The 19,077-nt window shown below is 36.0% G+C and overlaps 2 protein-coding genes across 5 annotated transcripts in view; one reads left to right on the top strand and one right to left on the bottom strand.

Moving 5' to 3' along the window:
* cbarpb (CACN subunit beta associated regulatory protein b) overlaps positions 1-8,285 on the bottom strand; it is a 23,918-nt gene extending 15,633 nt beyond the window's left edge. The window contains exons 1-3 of one of the 4 annotated variants that reach the window (XM_077226541.1): positions 8,021-8,285; positions 4,018-4,088; positions 924-1,069 (exon numbers count right to left, since the gene is read on the bottom strand). In XM_077226541.1, coding sequence (XP_077082656.1) covers positions 924-1,069; positions 4,018-4,088; positions 8,021-8,042 — 239 coding nt within the window. In that variant the 5' untranslated portion in view covers positions 8,043-8,285. Of the gene's footprint in view, positions 1-923; positions 1,070-4,017; positions 4,089-4,446; positions 4,599-6,407; positions 6,560-8,020 lie in introns of those variants that run through there. The other 3 variants (XM_077226542.1, XM_077226544.1, XM_077226543.1) reach the window with 3 other exon arrangements.
* atp5f1d (ATP synthase F1 subunit delta) lies at positions 8,092-19,077 on the top strand. The gene is made up of 5 exons (XM_077226588.1): positions 8,092-8,366; positions 10,056-10,209; positions 17,573-17,661; positions 18,696-18,833; positions 18,951-19,077. Exons 1-4 carry the CDS (start codon positions 8,250-8,252, stop codon positions 18,816-18,818), a joined length of 483 nt encoding a protein of 160 aa, XP_077082703.1. The 5' UTR covers positions 8,092-8,249; the 3' UTR covers positions 18,819-18,833; positions 18,951-19,077.

Genomic DNA, 19,077 nt, shown 5'->3' with positions numbered 1-19,077 from the left:
TGCAACGATGATTCAATCTGCAGACTGTCATAATGTATATTCATAATGAAAGCATTCTCATTTAATCTATGCTCTCAGTGTTTTTATGACGTGTTTTAAGTTAAATACACTTTTGAAAGTAAAAACACGTCCTATTGAAAAAGTCCTGAATTATATTATCAATATCAATCACTGATACAATGTGCTAACAGGGATCCTTTTGTTATACATTTTTCAATCATTTTAAGGGTTTTAAAGAAAAAATGGATCTGTACATTTTACAAAATCCAGAGAGGCTCCCCAGAAAAGATAAATATAGAAATATCACTGAGATTTAAAAAATGAACAAAGTGCACATTTACTGTACTACTCAGTGTTTTATTGCTAACTAAAACTATTGTTTTTAAAAACTTGAAATAATTGAAATAAAGCTGAGGTAAGTAAAAAAATAAATATTAGATGAAAAACTTGCCTTGGCAGCTAACTGAAAATGCTAAAATGATTAAAAACAGAAATAAAAATGATTTAAATCTAAAGAGAAATATTTAAAAACAAATAAAGACATGACAAAAACACATTACAAAATTAAGCTAAAATTAAAATAAAAACCGATATACTAATATAGTATACAAATAAAAGCTAATTCAAAATATTAATAAAAACTTTAACAGTAAATAAATAATACTAAAACATCACCTACTACTACGTCTAGGTAGTTTATTAGTCTTGTGAAGGTAATTTATTAATTAGTATCTATTTAAATAGATACTGCAGTTGCACCACATGACATTTTTCCGGGAAAAGAACAAAGCAGGAAATGTTCGGTTGAATATTATTGTAATTCCCAATCCTAAATTTTGATTGGTTAACAGAAATGTTCATCCAGAAGTATATTGATTTAGGGCCGTGTCAATTTATAAATTGATTGATTGGATTGGTCTTACCACGCATGGCGTCTGTCCCCTTCACAACATCGACGACAGACAATCAGAAGGACAGAGAGCAGGACCAGTGTCCCCCCGACAAAAATGGACAAGAGGACCAGCAGGAGGACATAGCCATTCTGTGTCCCTGATGACAACGGGACGTCCTAGGCAAACACCAGAGAAAGAAACAAACCAGTCAAAGATGAAATTCCTTCTCAGAGTTAAACCGCATGACTTCAATTTTCACATTATATAGGTTTCTCCAATTACGTTGTCAATTTTTTCAGGTCTCATAACCTAGAAAAAGGTTAAAATTTTACTGACACATAAACCAGAGAAAGACATGGGCATTAAAGCTAACATTGCCCAAAACACTCTTAAAAATAAGGATTCCAAAAGGGTGTTTTCACAGCAATGCCATAGAAGAATCATTTCGGTTCCTCAAATAACCTTACAGAGTATTTTTTTAATAAGACTATTTCAATAATCTAAAGGACATTTTTCTACTATAAAGAACCTCTTGTGCAAATGGAAAGTTTGGTGAAGGTTCTTCATTAAACCATATGCCAATAAACAACCTTTATTTTTAGCGATATTACATAAAGCACAGTTTCTGGAGAGGAGGACCTTCAGGTGTGGGGGGTTTTGTGTCTGAGTTGAGACGTTAAGTACAGTGTTTACCAAAGACGAGTTTAGAAAGATCTGGAGGTGACAACAGCCATGGAGAAAAGAACGGAAGAGACAGTAGGTTTCTTCGTCAAAGACATCAAAGCGCAAAGGCATACAGCACCTTTCACCTTGCCGCCTGCTTAATTGTCATCTTCGTTCATGTAGGCTGTGAAGAGGTGTTCAATGGAAAGAATGCTAAATAAGAGCATAAGAACAAGGCTTGAACATGTCTTTGGCTCATATATGTAACGCCTTACAATTACTCTTACATTATTCAGTTTCAATTGGTGGAACACAGCATCCTAATTACCCAGAAGACATTGTTCAGTTGAAGATTAGGGAAGACTTTATTCAGATCGGGTCTATTATTTTGTAAATGAAAGCGTTTTGAAGACTGATTTTTCTTTACGTCAGCAGGCTATTTATCACTGGGGTGCCCCACCATTAACCCGGATTGGCCAAAGTGAAAGGAGCTCTTTCATGGAGTAGCATTGTTAAAGTTTTAAGAAGAAGTCAGACCAACTTGTTTAAAGAACAACATGTTCTTTCAGAGCAGTTTCACTGTCACCGAACAACAGTTATTTGAAACAGTCAGTAATACAATAAAAAAGAAAATTTCTTTTGTTGTTTAACATTAAATGACACAGTTAATTAGGCTGCTGTCACTTTAAGACCAAAAGCACAGATAACACTGACAAGCATTCGATTATTTCCCCAACTGTTTATGTTCACTTAAGACTGTGTTTAAATGAGACCTGCCAAGACAGACATTTTAAGATATTTTTGTGTGTAATTGTCCATTAAAGTGCATGCCGAATTCCAAAGTAGCATGTTGTCCATGATCTCGGATCGAGCGTACAGAAAGGCACCTAAGGGAACAGCGTCTCTTTTGCAGCTCAATACACTTTTAACTCTTTATTTAGTATCGAGCACGTCCCACAGGAGATTGTATATTACGATAGTCATGTTACATGATTAGACTGATTTGGATGTTACATAGAAAGACAGACAACGCTTCCCTTTAAAGGAAAGGAATGGAAAGTGGCTTCGTGTTTTTCAGTTTTGGAAGCCAAAATCAAAAACTAAACTAAGATTCTATTACTCGCTCAGCTCTAGTCATTAAATTAAATGTGAAAGCAAGGGGCCCGCCTGGTGGTTCGGATCATGGTAGTTTGCGTGGTTTGGTGGTTTACCGAAATTTCGGCAAACAAAAATAAAAAGATTTTTTGTTTTCGAACTAAATCGTTTTGGAGAGCCGAAATCCCTGATTGAAACAGCAATGTTTAGTGAAAATATTTTTAATTAGAGTTTCTACTGTTCCGACTGTTTCAGCATCTATTTCATGCACACATCCTGGATAAGCTAAACAGCTAACAAAAAATTATGCTACTTCACAAGAGAGCCTGCAATAAGTAAAATTTAGTAAAAATTCAGCTAAAATTACGAGGCGGATTTTTAATACAGCTTTTATACAGAACTTTCATTTTAATAAAGAACTTTATTTTTGATTTTTAATAAAGAACTTTAATACAGCTTAATTTATCACCTAAGAACACGATGCCCTGAACCGAAAACCGAGTACAATTACCCAAATTTAATTTCTGAAACTAAATTAAAGCTTTTAAGGAAAATGAAAATTAAATTTTACATTTTTTGGTTTTGATGTCTCGGTAAAAGAAAAAGAAAAAAGAATTCGGTGAATTACTAACTGTTGTTCAAAACCTGTATGCCTTTATTTCTCCCATGGAACAAAAATGGAGAAGTTTTCAAGAACAATTTTGTGAATTGATTCATTGAAACAATCTGACTCGAAAGTGATTCATGAAATGAAAGGATTCATTCACAAATCACACTGCTACTGTACATCTTTCTGTTCCTCACACAAAGCTTATAGTCTTTACAAAGCTTATTATTCTTTTAATGTGCTTTTTCACCTTTTTGAAGCTTGACATTTTCATTCCCAAATCATTGCAATTACATGGAAAAGAGCAGCTAGGACATTCTTCAACTGTTCTCCTTTTTTAGAAGAAAGTAAGTCATCCAGGTTTGAAACAAGTAAATGAATCATATTTAAGTAAACCATTCCTTTAAGCCTTACATAAGGTCCAAAAAATCCCTGAACATCCTGCAATTAGTTGCTATTCCTGAATAAATCACTCTATTCTAACCTAATCGAATGATGCGGCTTATGCCGGTAATTGAAGTTCCTGACAGTAACTCTGGGTTCTGATGCTCTATCACATCGTCTGACGGCACGATGGATTCGGACTGACACAAACTTCTCTCGCAGAGGGCTAATTTGCTTAGATCTTATGGTGGATCCAATTACAAGGGATGCAGAACAGGATATTTTTGATTCGCATGTCTGGAGATAGCTCTGCAAAGAGAGGGAATGGACGTAATGAAAGTAACCAGCACAGGAAGGAGAAGCGCAAGTACTTACGGTGGGGTGTTCTGTTAGGTTCCATATGGCAGACTCATTGCTCATGGTCCAAGCCAGAGAGAGTGTCCCCCCTGAGAAAGACATTACAGGAAGTCAGGCAGCTGCTTTGAAGCCGGTTATGGCACTAAAGACGGATTTGAATTCTCTTTTTAGAAGGAAAATAAAACAAATGCATCCCTGAACTGGCGGTTTCTTTAGAATGATTATCTTTTAAACAAGAATACAGTTCCCAGTCTCCTTCTTAAACATATTTTGTTCACAATTCATGTATATACAAACACATACTTATGCATTCCAATGTCACCCCTTCCATCAAATAACCATTTCCTTTTTTCATCCAGTCTGAGGCCCAGCAGCATATGCTCCCTTTAACACCATTAACACTGCAGATTCTGCCTAAACTACAAAGAAACCCTCTCTCACACTCACCTCCCAAGCAGTCCTTGTTTCTTTAATGCTGCGACGCTGCCTTTTCTCCCATTATCTGAAGGCAGCGTGTGTTTGTGTGCATGAGATGCAGAGATAGCAGTGTGTTTAACGGCTCGGACTGCGAAGCCTTCAGCTTCTACTGCATACTCATCCAGCTTCTGCCCACCTACCTGTTTTCATAGCTTCTCTCTCTCTTTCTCCCTTTTGGAGTCTTTAGCATTAGGCATTCCTGAGATAATTCAAGCTCATTCTATTGCGTCTCGGAAGCATTATTCTGCTGTATTGTTCGCGTCTAATATACTTCGTTATTAGTTATGGTTATTGAAACGAATCAAGAGAGACCCATTTAGTACCATTCATGGACTATTCTTTCAGATGTCATTGCCAGATTTCACTCACAGAGATTGACTCTCTTTGGTTTCTTTTCACCATTTCTCTCTGTAATGAAATATTTTGCTGTATGATATACTGCAAAGAGCGTTTTTACTCGATATGACCCCTTTGTAGTCGTCAGGTTAATTTGGTTAATAATTTGGCTTAAATAAAAATAGTTACCACATTAAGCACATTTTAGGTTATTTGAAGAAACATATTTTATAGTTTCGAATAATTGTCTAACTAAACATTTTGCAACATTTGCTCCTGTGATTCTTCTTGTCATGCCTGGGAGACTCTGCGGAGGTGTAGCACATTCAAAAATCTCTTCCATAAGCATTTCTTATAGATTATTTACATTAATTATTTAAAACAAACTAGAACCTTCATGTAGCCTATTACTCTTCATGTACACTAGTATTTTCATATTACTGGTACTTATTTTATTTTTAATTAGTAAGTACAATACCAACAATTATCTTTCTCATCATCTGATTAGCCTAGTACTTCTAGTACTTTTTACAACAATAAATAAATATTCCATTGTTCCTTGTAACAAATTTATTTTTCTTTGTTCAGACAAGTACTTAAAATGAATGTTGGTTGATTTGACAATAGAAGTTGTGATAACAAATCATGTTCTTGTTTTACCTTTACCTAAAGTTTTACCAAAAGTTTATATTGCAGTTTTTTTTTTTTTTTTACAACTTATTCAGGTCATCGTGATTTTGCCAAATAAGACATCCTGGAACAACATCGTGTCCTAACTGTTTCCCTACCCCTAAACCCATAACTTATCCCTAAAATCAGAGTGAAATGATAGGTGAATAACACTGAAGCACCTAACCCTGGTTGCAAACCTAAACGTGCCACAAACTGTAAACTTGTTCTCAAAATCTGATTGGTTGATTGGAATGTTGTTCAAGGAACATATAAAGATATTGATCCAGGAACATGTTGCACTTGGTGAAATCACGTACACCAACTTATTCAATAGATACTAGTATATTTTTAAACACTAGTGTTACTGTTAACATTTTTAATCTTAGCATACTAGTAATATATAAATGATAGCTAACTGAGCTATTCTGAGCGTTCATTATATATGACATGTAAAAAAAATAATGGTAATTTGTGAGATTAAAAAAAATATTACAAGTGCAGTGATCAATTCTAGTGCCTTATTAATAATAATAGTTAGCCTACTGCTAAAATTGATTAGTAAATATTGGATAACTTGCTAGTAAAAAACTATTAATATGATAAAAATTGATACTAGTTAATCTACATGAATAGATGTTCAAACAGCTTGCCACAGTCAACAAACAGGCGAGACAAAACCCATAGGCTATAGATGAATTTAAATCTCATTCCAAACCAGTGATGTCCAGGCTATTATTTCTAATCGATAACCGTTTAAAATAGAGGATAACCTATGCCTGTTTTCCAGAGCTACTGCTTGAAGATATTCTCCGCATTTTAGACTAGCATAATTCCCAAAAATAAAGCACGATGTCATTCTAAGACACTGCGAGCGCTCATTACGGAAACAATAGCAGCGTGAATGACAAGCAGACAAAACTCACCTAACTAATTCACGTGGTCCATGAGACAAAAAGCTCGCAAACGATTCCCGATTAAAGATCTTCTCTTTAATTTGGGTTTTTAAATCTTTGTGTATTTATGAATGAAGTGCCCCGTTAAACACACCCACTCTCCCATCGCCCAGTGATACTGTGACGTCAGAGTGAGGCGCAGCGTTACTTATCACGAGTGTCTCTCACGCCCTCATCTGATGATGTTATGGAAATGAGGTAATCCCCCATTTGAGTCAGTAAAAATCCTCAGTAACGGGCAACCCCGTGCGGTCTGGTCTATAATGTAGCTAGAAGTTCTAACTTAGGGTCAGCATGGTTGGTAGTTTTCTTAGAAAAGCCTTTCTATGGAGCTGAGATGCGAATTAGCATATGCATATTTTTCAGCTTTTGGCTGGAAACATGTTTTTTGCACTGTCCCTATTCATCTGAACTAATAAATATAGATCATGTTGAATAGAAAAACGCAATATAGAGTAGACAACAGTAAGTAATCTATTTGAAGTGAATCATTATTATGTTTCAATGCGATGCTCCTTTCGAAGAAGAACAATCAATTCGTTCAATGAATATATTGAAATTGATATTTACTGAGCGCCCCCTCCTGGTCGTACAACCTCAGTGAATATTTCTCACAGTAAGTATATATATATATATATATATATATATATATATATATATATATAAACTAATATTTTAAAGACAAAATAAATATATATATATATAAACTAATATTTTAAAGACAAAATAAATGTAAAGGACACTGAACATTTTGATAGTTATTATTGCACAGGAACAAAGATGCAGCTCGCTGAGATAGTTTGTGACAACTTGCCCCAATGGCTTTCAAAGTTGTTTAAGCCATGGTTTATGAGCAAGGTTTCGGTTATACGATATAAGACACAACCCGATACTGTAAAAATGGAAAGGTAGTATTTCAAACCAATTGTTTGACCATCACACTCGTTTATTGGTCAAACCATCAGAGAACATACATGCACATCACAGGATAATTATGTCGTTTTATATAACAATATAAAGCACCACAAAGTCATTAATTTACGATCTCATTTAACCATTTTTTACCATTAAAATAGCCGATTCATTTGCCTTGCTAATGATGCTTTAAATCATTGTATGTCTCCTATAAACATTTCCTATTCATAATTTTCATAATTACAGCTGACTTGGCAATGACGTACAATAAAAATATTTTGCTCACAAGTGATAATTACCTTATTTTTTCCTTTGTTTTTTTTCACATAATTCTCTCATAATTGATCTTGGGCTTACTCTTCACGACACTGTTTTTCTATTTAATTAATGAATGCACTATTTTTTTAAAGGGGCTTGTCCGTAGAACAATTGTTTGAGAAAAATAACAGATTTTTTTTTATAAATATAAAAATTAACAAAGCTTAAAAAATGTATGTTTGTCTTTTTTATCTATATTTGTAAATATTTAAAACACTAATGATAATTATAATAAAAAATATTTGTACGATCGATTTACTATTTTAAGCTAAATTTAGGACAAGGCTAAAACAATCAAATCTATGCAAAACACGGCATTTTTACGTTGCAAAACACCACCCTATACTTACATGAATAAATGATATCCTCCATGTCAGTTCATATTGTCTTTAAAAAAAACTACAGTTCCAATCAGCCCCACAGTTCGCGCAAAGCCTGACGGGAAAGGTTGCCCGTGCCCTTGTCCTATCATCAGCCGCGCACTATCTGACTTGACTGCCTGTGCTGTGTGGTGGACAGGGAAGCTGAGGCTTGTACATTGTCGTGCTGTAAAGGTTAGATCTCTTCTCCGTGGTAAAAATGATGGCAGCGAGGTTTCTCCTTCGTCGCGCGGTCCCTGCGTTGAGGCACGCGCGCTGTTATGCCGACGTGGTTTCCTCCGCTGAAATGTCCTTCACTTTCGCATCGCCGACACAGGTACTGCCGCTCCGGCCTCGGGCCTAAAGTTACACGCTCTGCTAACACGCTAATCACCGGCTGTGATAACTTCAGATATATTATATGTATTATATGTCAAAATTTGCATTCAGCTTCATGGATATACTATTTATTGTAGCTATAGTTTGATTTGTGTGCGCGCGTGCATGTTGCGCGTGCTACTTACGTGGGTAAACTTCTTGGGTCAATATATAAAACTATTGTGGTACAGATTATTGTTTTGCATCTGCAGCAAATGTATTTAATGTAACACTATACAATGTTTACGCTGTAATGATATTTATATATATATAAAAACAAATTCTGGCTTGCAAAACATAGACACACGTTTGTATGACTTTAGCAGACTGCTAGCATTGCCACCGATCACCTTGACTTGTTTTTTGTTTGTATTTTGACAGATTCAAAGGGACGATCAATTAAATGTGTTAGGACAGCTGATAAATTATGTAATTTCTTTATGAAATTATGAACCATCAAATTTTAAATCACACTTAGTATTGTTTATATGGGTGTTGATGGCAGGCCAAAGTAACTGTCACAGTCTCTACAACATTAAATGTTTTGTTCACACATTTGTTCATGAAAAAATTGGAAATATCAGGGTATTTTAAAATGATTCTCAGAAAACAAATCCTTGAAATTAATCTTTAAAAGTCAAGGAAATTTCTATTATAATTAAGTGACAGATATTAAATCTATGTATTTAATATATTTGCTTGTGGAATTGAAGGGCATAATTGTTTATTAACCATATAAAAATGTAAGAAAGAAAAACAGAAAGAAAAAAATAATATATATATAGCTACATAGTCCTACACACACTATCGGTCAAAAGTTTTAGATTGGTAATAATTTTAATATTTTTAAAAGAAGTCTCGTCTGCTCACCAAGGCTGCATTTATTTGATTAAAAATACAATCAAAAACTGTTATATTGTGAAATATTATTACTATTTAAAACAGCTGTTTTCTATGTGAATATATAGTAGTAAAGTGTATATAAAGTGTAATTTATTCCTGTGATCAAAGCTGAATTTTCAGCATCATTACTCCAGTCTTCAGTGTCACATGATGCTTCAGAAATCATTCTAATATGATGATTTGATGCTCAAGAAACATTTTTGATTATTGTCAATGTTGAAAACATTTTTTTTACATTTTTATTTCAGGATGAATATAAAGTTCAAAAGAACAGCATTTATCTGAAATAGAAAGCTTTTGTAACATTATGTTCAAAAGTTTGGGGGCAGTAATAATTTCTATTTTATTTTTGGGGGAAATAACTAAAAGAAGTCAATACTTTTATTCATCAAGGATTAGTTAAATTGATCAAAAGTGACAAAGACATTTATAATGTTAGAAAAGATTCTATTTTAAATAAATGCTGTTCTTCTGAACTTTCTATTCATCAAAGAATTCTGAAAACAATTGGTACACAACTGTTTTCAACATTGAAAATAATAATAAATGTTATTTGAGCATAAAATCTGCATATTATTATAATAATTTTTGAATGATCATGTGACACTGAAGACTAGAGTAATGATGCTGAAAATTCAGCTTTCTAATTAATATGTTGGCATTTGTTTGGTTGCCGGCCACTTGGCTTCTACACCATGCTCAAACTGTTCATCTGGTGCATTGAAGCTTGTTGTGCCTTTTGCAGGTGTTCTTCAAGGAAGCCAGCGTAAAACAGATTGACGTCCCAACACTGACAGGCGCCTTTGGTATCCTGCCATCCCACGTCCCCACACTGCAGGTCCTCCGGCCCGGCATAGTCACCGTCTTCAATGACGACGGTTCCTCTGCTAAGTATTTCGGTGAGTTCTAGCTTCAGTAGCTGCCAGTTTTGCCATAGCATTCAGATGTGTCATTTAGGGCTGCAACTAACGATTATTTTGATAATCGATTAATCGGACGATTATTTTTTCGATTAATCGATTAATCGGATAGAAATTAAATTAGATTTTTTTTTTATTATAACTAAATAAAACCGTAAATCAGGGTATTTATGTGTAAAAGTGTACTTTAAAAAGTGCAAAAGCCACACATTGAGTTTTACTAATATCAATATTTGCATTGTTTTTAATGATAATTGCTGATGGCAAGTTGACAAACATGATTATTGTTAAAAAAATGATATCCAACATATTATGTTTTAACACAATTTTTGTTAAAACAAATTTACACAGACATGTTGTTCAGATGTGAATATTTGAACTAAAAACAAACTAAAAACATCTAAAATATATAATTCATTTAATTTTTATTTAAAATTAATTATATATAAGGAATATAAGGATAAAGAATATAATATATATTATATATAATATATAAAAGAATAATATAAGGATAAATTGATTAAATAAATATAGAAAGACTGAAAACAATTGTGTGAATGTAGAGCCGCAGTAGATCGCGTTTGAAAAACAATTAAAACTTAGTAGACAAATGCTATAAAAAGAGAACGGAATGGAGGTAACTTTACCCAGCAAGCTAACAGGCTTGTGTAAAGGACAGGAGAAATGATGCATTAGTGCACAAGCATTCGCTGAAAACCACTGAGTACAGTGACTAAAAAACAATATTTTACTGCTGCTGTTATTAACTGCCTTTATATTTAGTGCTTCGCTTTGTAAAGACCGTTTTAATTTAACCTATTTCTGCGGTAGCGCTATTTTAATCCATCACTTACGTTGCGAGCGAACTGATTGCGCAACCTGATGCTCGAGACAAAATACAGACATCCCAAGATCCCGGAAGTCCCGGGAGTCTCCCGCATATTAATTGCGGCTCCCTGATGCCCGCGAATTAGTTCAAACTCCCGAAATCTAGAGCGCGCAAGCAAGAGCGCGCATGCGAGACAGAAGAGACTGCTCCAAACCGTGTAGCGCGCGCGCTCGGCAGAGCGCCTGAGGGAGAGAGACCTTGCGTGTGTGTGCGTACCAGTAAACGCTCCCCGTGACGTAAGCAGACCAACTAATCGATAATGACATTCGTTGACAACGATTTTCATAATCGATTTTATCGATTAGTTGTTGCAGCCCTAGTGTCATTTCACGAGTGCTGTTTCAACAACCATTATAAAAACTCAATAGTGGGGATTTCATACAATTTAAAACCAATCAGATCTGAGATGAATTGCTTTATTTAAGTTGATAGTGACTTTCCATAAGGATGATTTCAGCATTATTATTCTCTTTTCGTGGTTATGCATAGTGTAGTACTTTAATTAAACCTTTATGGTGATTTTTTTTTTTTTTAAGTGATGCAAATAAGTTTATATCATTATTTAACAAACTTGGAGCAAATGGTTAATTTCTCTTTCTGTATGAAAATTACTTCTTATTTTCTCATCTCATTTTACATTTACAACCCTCTATGTACACCTTGGCAATAGAATCACCATTGGCTAGTACATTTTTTGTTTTGGGTTACTTGCCAGACAGATATAATTTTATATATATATATATATATATTAGGGATGGGCATTCGATTAAATTTTCTTAGTCGATCGTCGGGTGAATTAACGATTAATTAATTAATATTTTTATATTCAAATTCATTATTTATTTAACTTTTTATAAATTAAAAATGCAATGAAAATACAAAAATACAGCGCGTTTTTCCTCGATTAGATCTTTATTACAAGATGATCAACTTCGGTTAGGCTAAACTTGAAGATATAAGCCATGCGGTGCTTGAAAGCAACGGAACCTGCAGCTGCGAGTTGGCGTTCTTAAACAGAGACCCTCGCTTGTTCCAAAATAATAAATAATAAAAAAATCATGTTAAACAATAACTTAACCAAAAACATAATAATACTTAGATCTGACAGGTTTTGTTAAAACGTAACTGAAAACTATCCAAGAACGGAGTCGAGAAAGAGGGTGAGAGAGATTAGCCTACCTACTGTAACAGTCAATTAGGCTAGGCTACTTAACAAAGCCTCATAAAAAAAACTAGTAACTCACATACAACTTCTACACCAGATTTTTGTTGAGAAAGATAAGCATGTTGATGACATGATCTTGGGTCAGACGCGACCGCAACCTGACCGTCAAGCCTCGTTTACACTTTCGCCTGGCTCTGCCGCAGACTGCTCGCGCACCTCCCCAAACAGGTGAGACGTTTATACTCGACGCGCTCGCCTGTGAAACACCGAATACCGCAATGACGTCATTTTTGCCGCGCTCACCTTCGCGCTCGTGCGGACACGTCGAGTGTAAACAAGGCTTCAGTCCAGCCGCTGAAAACACCCGCTCTGAGGGGACTGACGTTGCCGTGATGTACAGGTACCTCCGCGCTAACTTGACCAGCCCGGGGAACACGTTAACTTTACACTCACACTACGCAACGCAGCAGCATTAGTTTAATGATAATCGATAACAAGTTACCGTGATCGACGAAATTCTTAATGATCAATAATCGATCGTCGATTAATCATGCCCATCCCTAAGATATATATATATATATACAGGTCCTTCTCAAAAAATCAGCATATTGTGATAAAAGTTCATTATTTTCCATAATGTAATGATAGAAATTAAACTTTCATATATTTTAGATTCATTGCACACCAACTGAAATATTTCAGGTCTTTTATTGTTTTAATACTGATGATTTTGGCATACAGCTCATTGAAACCCAAAATTCCTATCTCAAAAAATTAGCATATCATGAAAAGGGTCTCTAAACGAGCTATCAACCTAATCATCTGAATCAATTAATTAAGTCTAAACACCTGCAAAAGATTCCTGAGGCTTTTAAAAACTCCCAGCCTGTTTCATTACTCAAAACCGCAATCATGGGTAAGACTGCCGACCTGACTGCTGTCCAGAAGGCCATCATTGACACCCTCAAGCAAGAGGGTAAGACACAGAAAGAAATTTCTGAACAAATAGGCTGTTCCCAGAGTGCTGTATCAAGGCACCTCAGTGGGAAGTCTGTGGGTAGGAAAAAGTGTGGCAAAAAACGCTGCATAAGGAGAAGAGGTGACCGGACCCTGAGTTAGATTGTGCAGAAGGACCGATTCCAGACCTTGGGGGACCTGCGGAAGCAGTGGACTGAGTCTGGAGTAGAAACATCCAGAGCCACCGTGCACAGGCGTGTGCAGGAAATGGGCTACAGGTGCCGCATTCCCCAGGTCAAGCCACTTTTGAACCAGAAACAGCGGCAGAAGCGCCTGACCTGGGCTACAGAGAAGCAGCACTGGACTGTTGCTCAGTGGTCCAAAGTACTTTTTTCGGATGAAAGCAAATTTTGCATGTCATTCGGAAATCAAGGTGCCAGAGTCTTGAGGAAGACTGGGGAGAAGGAAATGCCAAAATGCCTGAAGTCCAGTGTCAAGTACCCACAGTCAGTGATGGTCTGGGGTGCCACGTCAGCTGCTGGTGTTGGTCCACTGTGTTTTATCAAGGGCAGGGTCAATGCAGCTAGCTATCAGGAGATTTTGGAGCACTTCATGCTTCCATCTGCTGAAAAGCTTTATGGAGATGAAGATTTCATTTTTCACCACAACCTGGCACCTGCTCACAGTGCCAAAACCACTGGTAAATGGTTTACTGACCATGGTATTACTGTGCTCAATTGGCCTGCCAACTCTCCTGACCTGAACCCCATAGAGAATCTGTGGGATATTGTGAAGAGAAAGTTGAGAGACGCAAGACCCAACACTCTGGATGAGCTTAAGGCCGCTATCGAAGCATCCTGGACCTCCATAACACCTCAGCAGTGCCACAGGCTGATTGCCTCCATGCCACGCCGCATTGAAGCAGTCATTTCTGCAAAAGGATTCCCGACCAAGTATTGACCATTGAGTGCATAACTGAACATAATTATTTGAAGGTTGACTTTTTTTGTATTAAAAACACTTCTTTTATTGGTCGGATGAAATATGCTAATTTTGCCAAAATCATCAGTATTAAAACTATAAAAGACCTGAAATATTTCAGTTGGTGTGCAATGAATCTAAAATATATGAAGAGTTTAATTTTTATCATTACATTATGGAAAAGAATGAACTTTATCATAATATGCAATTTTTTTGAGATGGACCTGTATATATATCTTTTTTTTTTTTTAAATCTCCACCAATTCAGCTTATCATTGTAAAATGGCACAGCTTTTTAAATATCTAAATGTACACTCTTAAGATCAGTCAATCAAGCATTATATTATGATAGCCAGTGGTGGAAAGAGTAGTGAAAAAACATACTCAAGTAAAAGTACCATTACATTCCAAAAAATGTAGTGTGAGTAGAGTAAAAAGTACTTGTCCGAAAAACTACTTGAGTATGAGTAAAAAAGTAGCTTATTTAAAAGTACTCATGAGTAGTGAATACTAAGCTGCGGATTCTACCCCCTTATAATAAACAATGTGCACTACAATTTATACATTTAAAAAAAAATTGCACATACTGTAATTCACATTATATTTTGTTCTTTGTCAGAAAGATTGAAGAATATCTATCATCCATCTTTTTAAAATGCATCAAATCAGTACACTCATCACCATTTAAATCATATTATTTGGGGGGAAAAAGCATTTAAAATTAGGCGAAAAGCCACTGGGCCTGAGCATGCTATTGTTGCACATAAAAAATCAATATTCATAACTGTGCAAAGAATTCAAAAACCTTTAGAAACTAATATGATAGTTCAGCATCACACACCATGAGATGGGTTAAATAGAGAGATTAAAAAATACCCAATTTCTCTCCAAAACAGAACCAATGTAAGTGTTTTGATAAATGAGAATCACTAATATTATCAGATTACCTCACCTAATGCACTGAAAAAGGCTAAGATATTGAGCTAACACTAATTACACACTTTAATTCCATGCTATTAAATATGTTACAATTTAAACGTAAATGCACATTGTTCTAGAAGGGTGGCATCATCCCTTACATTTTACACGGCTACATTTGCTCACATTGTAATGCTGATAATATCATTTGTAAGGAAAATTGTGCATTAAATAGGGAAGTTATATCCAGGAAACTTTTACAAAAGAAACAAACACACACACACACACACACACACACACGAATGCATGTCTCTTTGTAGTCTCGGCGAAGCTGTTTTATCAGCAGCATCCACACAAAAAAAACAAAAGTTCAACATGAAAAATGTTTATGCGCAAGTGCACTTGCCAAATGAAGACAGATTGTATAATGGATCAATTAAAAAACGTTGTTTATTAGCGAGCTGTAGTCACGCACTGACAGAAATGCAGTTCAAGTTAACGCCATGGTTCATAGAGTGCATTGATTCTGAATCTGGCGGCATGGCGAGCGCGAGACACGGCATTGCACAGTTCGTGACGGTCGTCTCTCTATAATGTGATTGTGAAGTAAATGGGAGCTGGAATTCACCGCATTATGAACTTGTCATGCAATACCCCCAATCTCAGACCAAATGTTAGGCCCTGTAGACAGGCCAGCCTATATAAATATCACATTAAGCAGAAATGTGAAATGTACCTTAGCACATTAGAGGAAGACGCTGATATCTGGATTGAATTGATGCGTGAAGAATGCACTTCCACAGCAGTCACGAGTAACGGCAGGAATAGGCGGTTAAAGTTTTCTATGCTTAATTTGATGACAGTCACGAGACCGATTACTCGATCCAATCACGTTGATGGATAAAAATAAAATAAAATTAAAACAAGCATGTAACGAGTAACGGCCACAAACAGAAGGAAAATAGCGGAGAAAAAGTACTGATACATCACTTTAAATGTGCTCAAGTAAAAGTGAATTACACAATTTTTAAACTACTCAAAGTACAATTTCTGAAAAAAACTACTTAATTACAGTAACGTGAGTATTTGTAATTCGTTACTTCACACCCCTGATGATAGCCAAGCATTATTTAATGATAGAACTTTAGTAATTAGAATTAAAACTTGATAATCATGCATGAATGCATATTTGCCATTTTAGCTTAAACTTACGACAGGTGGTGGTTGAGATATTGTTTGCGAGATGAGCACCATCCAATGAGATTGCCATTTACGCATTAGTTCCGCCCACTACCGGAGAAACCGGCATGTCTTTTGACTTCTACTTGTTCTTAAGCTGAATAATTCCAGATGAACTGTGTTATTTTGACAGGAAAATACAAACAAGAATATCGTTTACATGTAGCGCGTTGATTTTGCGTGCTATGTAAGACTCTGTCTCGCTCTCTCTCGCTCTCTCTCTTTGCGTGATCATTAATTACTGTAACCCGACGGTGAGTCGCGCGCCTTCACACTACAGTTTATGGTACGTCCAATACAAGTACAGATCGCTTGACGGAGAGCAAAACTCTCAAGCGCTCAGTCAGCGTTCAACTAGTGAAAATATATCTATGCTAAACTTATACTTGGCATCTAACACACACTGGCGAGTAAAACAGACAGCAGACCGATTCAAGTCTTTTTTTTTTCTTTTTTTTTTTTGTAAAACAAATTAAAACATAATGTAGATCTATTGGAAGTTGTATTTTCCAAACTCTGAAGTGTTGTTGCTAATACAACTTATTGTGTTTCTCCCTAGACATTTAAGTTTAGAGAGCATATTGACATGTAGGGTACTTGGTCTTAAAATGTCTTATAGAAATTAAATATACCTTCATAAAACCTGCTGAAACCCTGAGCCAAATAACTTTTGATTTATTAACTTTCTAAAAAGCATCAAATTAAAGTGATCTTACTTTTTCCCCCTAATTTTCACAATTTATTACTTGCATAACTCTAATTGAATTAAAATCCCGTCTGATCGGTAGTACCTGACCTGATTTTGCCACCAAAGTCTCCCACATAATATGATTGAGTAATATGAATAAGAGGAATGTCATTTGGGAGCAGTGCTATTAAAAAGACTAAAAAACATTTAATAAAATGTATAAAATATAATACATGGTAGTTATAGAAACGCTTGCCAGGAGAATGAAACTAGGAGAAGATGGAAGTGACTATGACTTGTGGTCCTCATTTGCAGACTTCAGAGGGATATTTGTAACATGATATTCTGTTGAAGCAAGCAAGCATACCATAAAGACGCCTGACTACTTATTGCATATGATTTTAGACCAGAAGATCCAGAAGGGGTCAGACTTGTCCTAGAAATGAGAGCCTCTTCAAACGTCAACAAATAATATGGTGTACCTTCTGTGCTTTGTGTTTTGCAGTGAGCAGTGGATCAGTCACCGTTAATGCTGACTCTTCAGTGCAGCTGCTGGCGGAGGAAGCCGTTCCTCTGGACAACCTGGACCTCGCAGTGAGTCCCTGCTATACTGTCATCCGAAACGCAAAGAATAATGGAAAAACCCATTCATGCATAGCTCCATTTTCCTCTTTTCACAATACAACCCATCCCTGGGTGGTGTTTTTTTGGTAGAGTTCACTCAGAAATGCATCATTATGGACGAAAAATGGGTTACAAGGTCCATTTGAAGAAATAAAAGGACGAGTAATTTTCGAAAAACAAAGACTGTTTGGATTATAATGTAGGCTTGTAGGCGTTTAATGAGGTTGAATCTCTGTAGTTGTGCCGTATTTGAAAGTTCATACTGTTTCAGAAACGCCCTATTTGTTTTTCGGACTGCATAGACATCTTTTATTGGATTATCGTTTAAATTTAGCATTAGAAACTAAATCAAGCCGCCCTTTTATAGAAATCATGCTGTTTACCCACTAGAGCATCATTAAAAATGCTCTTCATATTCTGGTAGTCGAATGTTCAGAATGACACATCAAGCTCAATCCAAACGGGATGTTCTTGGACATGCCCTTTTTCCAATGCGGAATAAAGAGCACTTTGGGTTCATTCAACATAAATAGGCCAATTTTTTATTCTTCCTAGAGATAGCTATGCTCGGGGGCCTCGCTGGTTAATAAGGAAGGAAAGGTCAGTCACCGTTGAAGTGGTGCAGATGTGTCAAATCCCCACTGAGAGACCTTTAACTCCCAGCAATGTTTGGCCTTTACACTGTGTAATCGCCACTGTGACAAATGTCCTTCACAGGAAAGAGGCCACGTTTATTTGCTCGCACTGTTGAGAATACGGCCATGCTAGTCTAGAATGTGGCTCAAGTAGCAGCAGCATTGATTTTTAAGGCAAAGATGAGTTTTCTCACTTATAAGGTGCTTCAAGACATTGAAGTTCTCAGATCTATATGACACTTGTTCCAATTGATGGCTCCTTTTATAATGTCAGCTGTTATGGATTGAGTTTTTGCCTGATACTTCAGTGTCAAGATTAAAGTGAATGTGAACCAAATGTCAAGAGTGCCATGTCTTTTTTTTTTGTAGGCGGCGAAAGCGAACCTCGAGAAAGCCCAGTCAGAACTGATGGGTGCTTCAGATGAGGCAGCCCGGGCAGAGGTTCTGGTCAGCATAGAGGCAAACGAGGCAATCGTCAAAGCGCTGGAGTAAACCACTTGTGTGTTGGTATGTTCACTTTTTAGCAAATATGAAATGTGGGACTACACTCGTATTCAAGTAAATGCTGCATATGAATGCACTTATGCTTCATCAGTTTCTATTTTGAATTTTTTTGTTTCTCAGTTGGAAATTCTGTCGGTGTGAAAAAGTCTCCGGCTTTGTCTGTTCCCCACCCCAGTGAAGTCAGAAACCTGCAAGACTGCTTGCTTTGTACAGTGGATGAAATTAACAATAAATTTATTTGAAATAA

The sequence above is a fragment of the Siphateles boraxobius genome, unplaced genomic scaffold (assembly GCF_051911475.1).
Source record: "Siphateles boraxobius isolate OS27281-9 unplaced genomic scaffold, OSU_SipBor_1 13, whole genome shotgun sequence".
NCBI lineage: Eukaryota > Metazoa > Chordata > Actinopteri > Cypriniformes > Leuciscidae > Siphateles > Siphateles boraxobius.
This window is presented reverse-complemented; position numbering and strand designations above follow the sequence as displayed.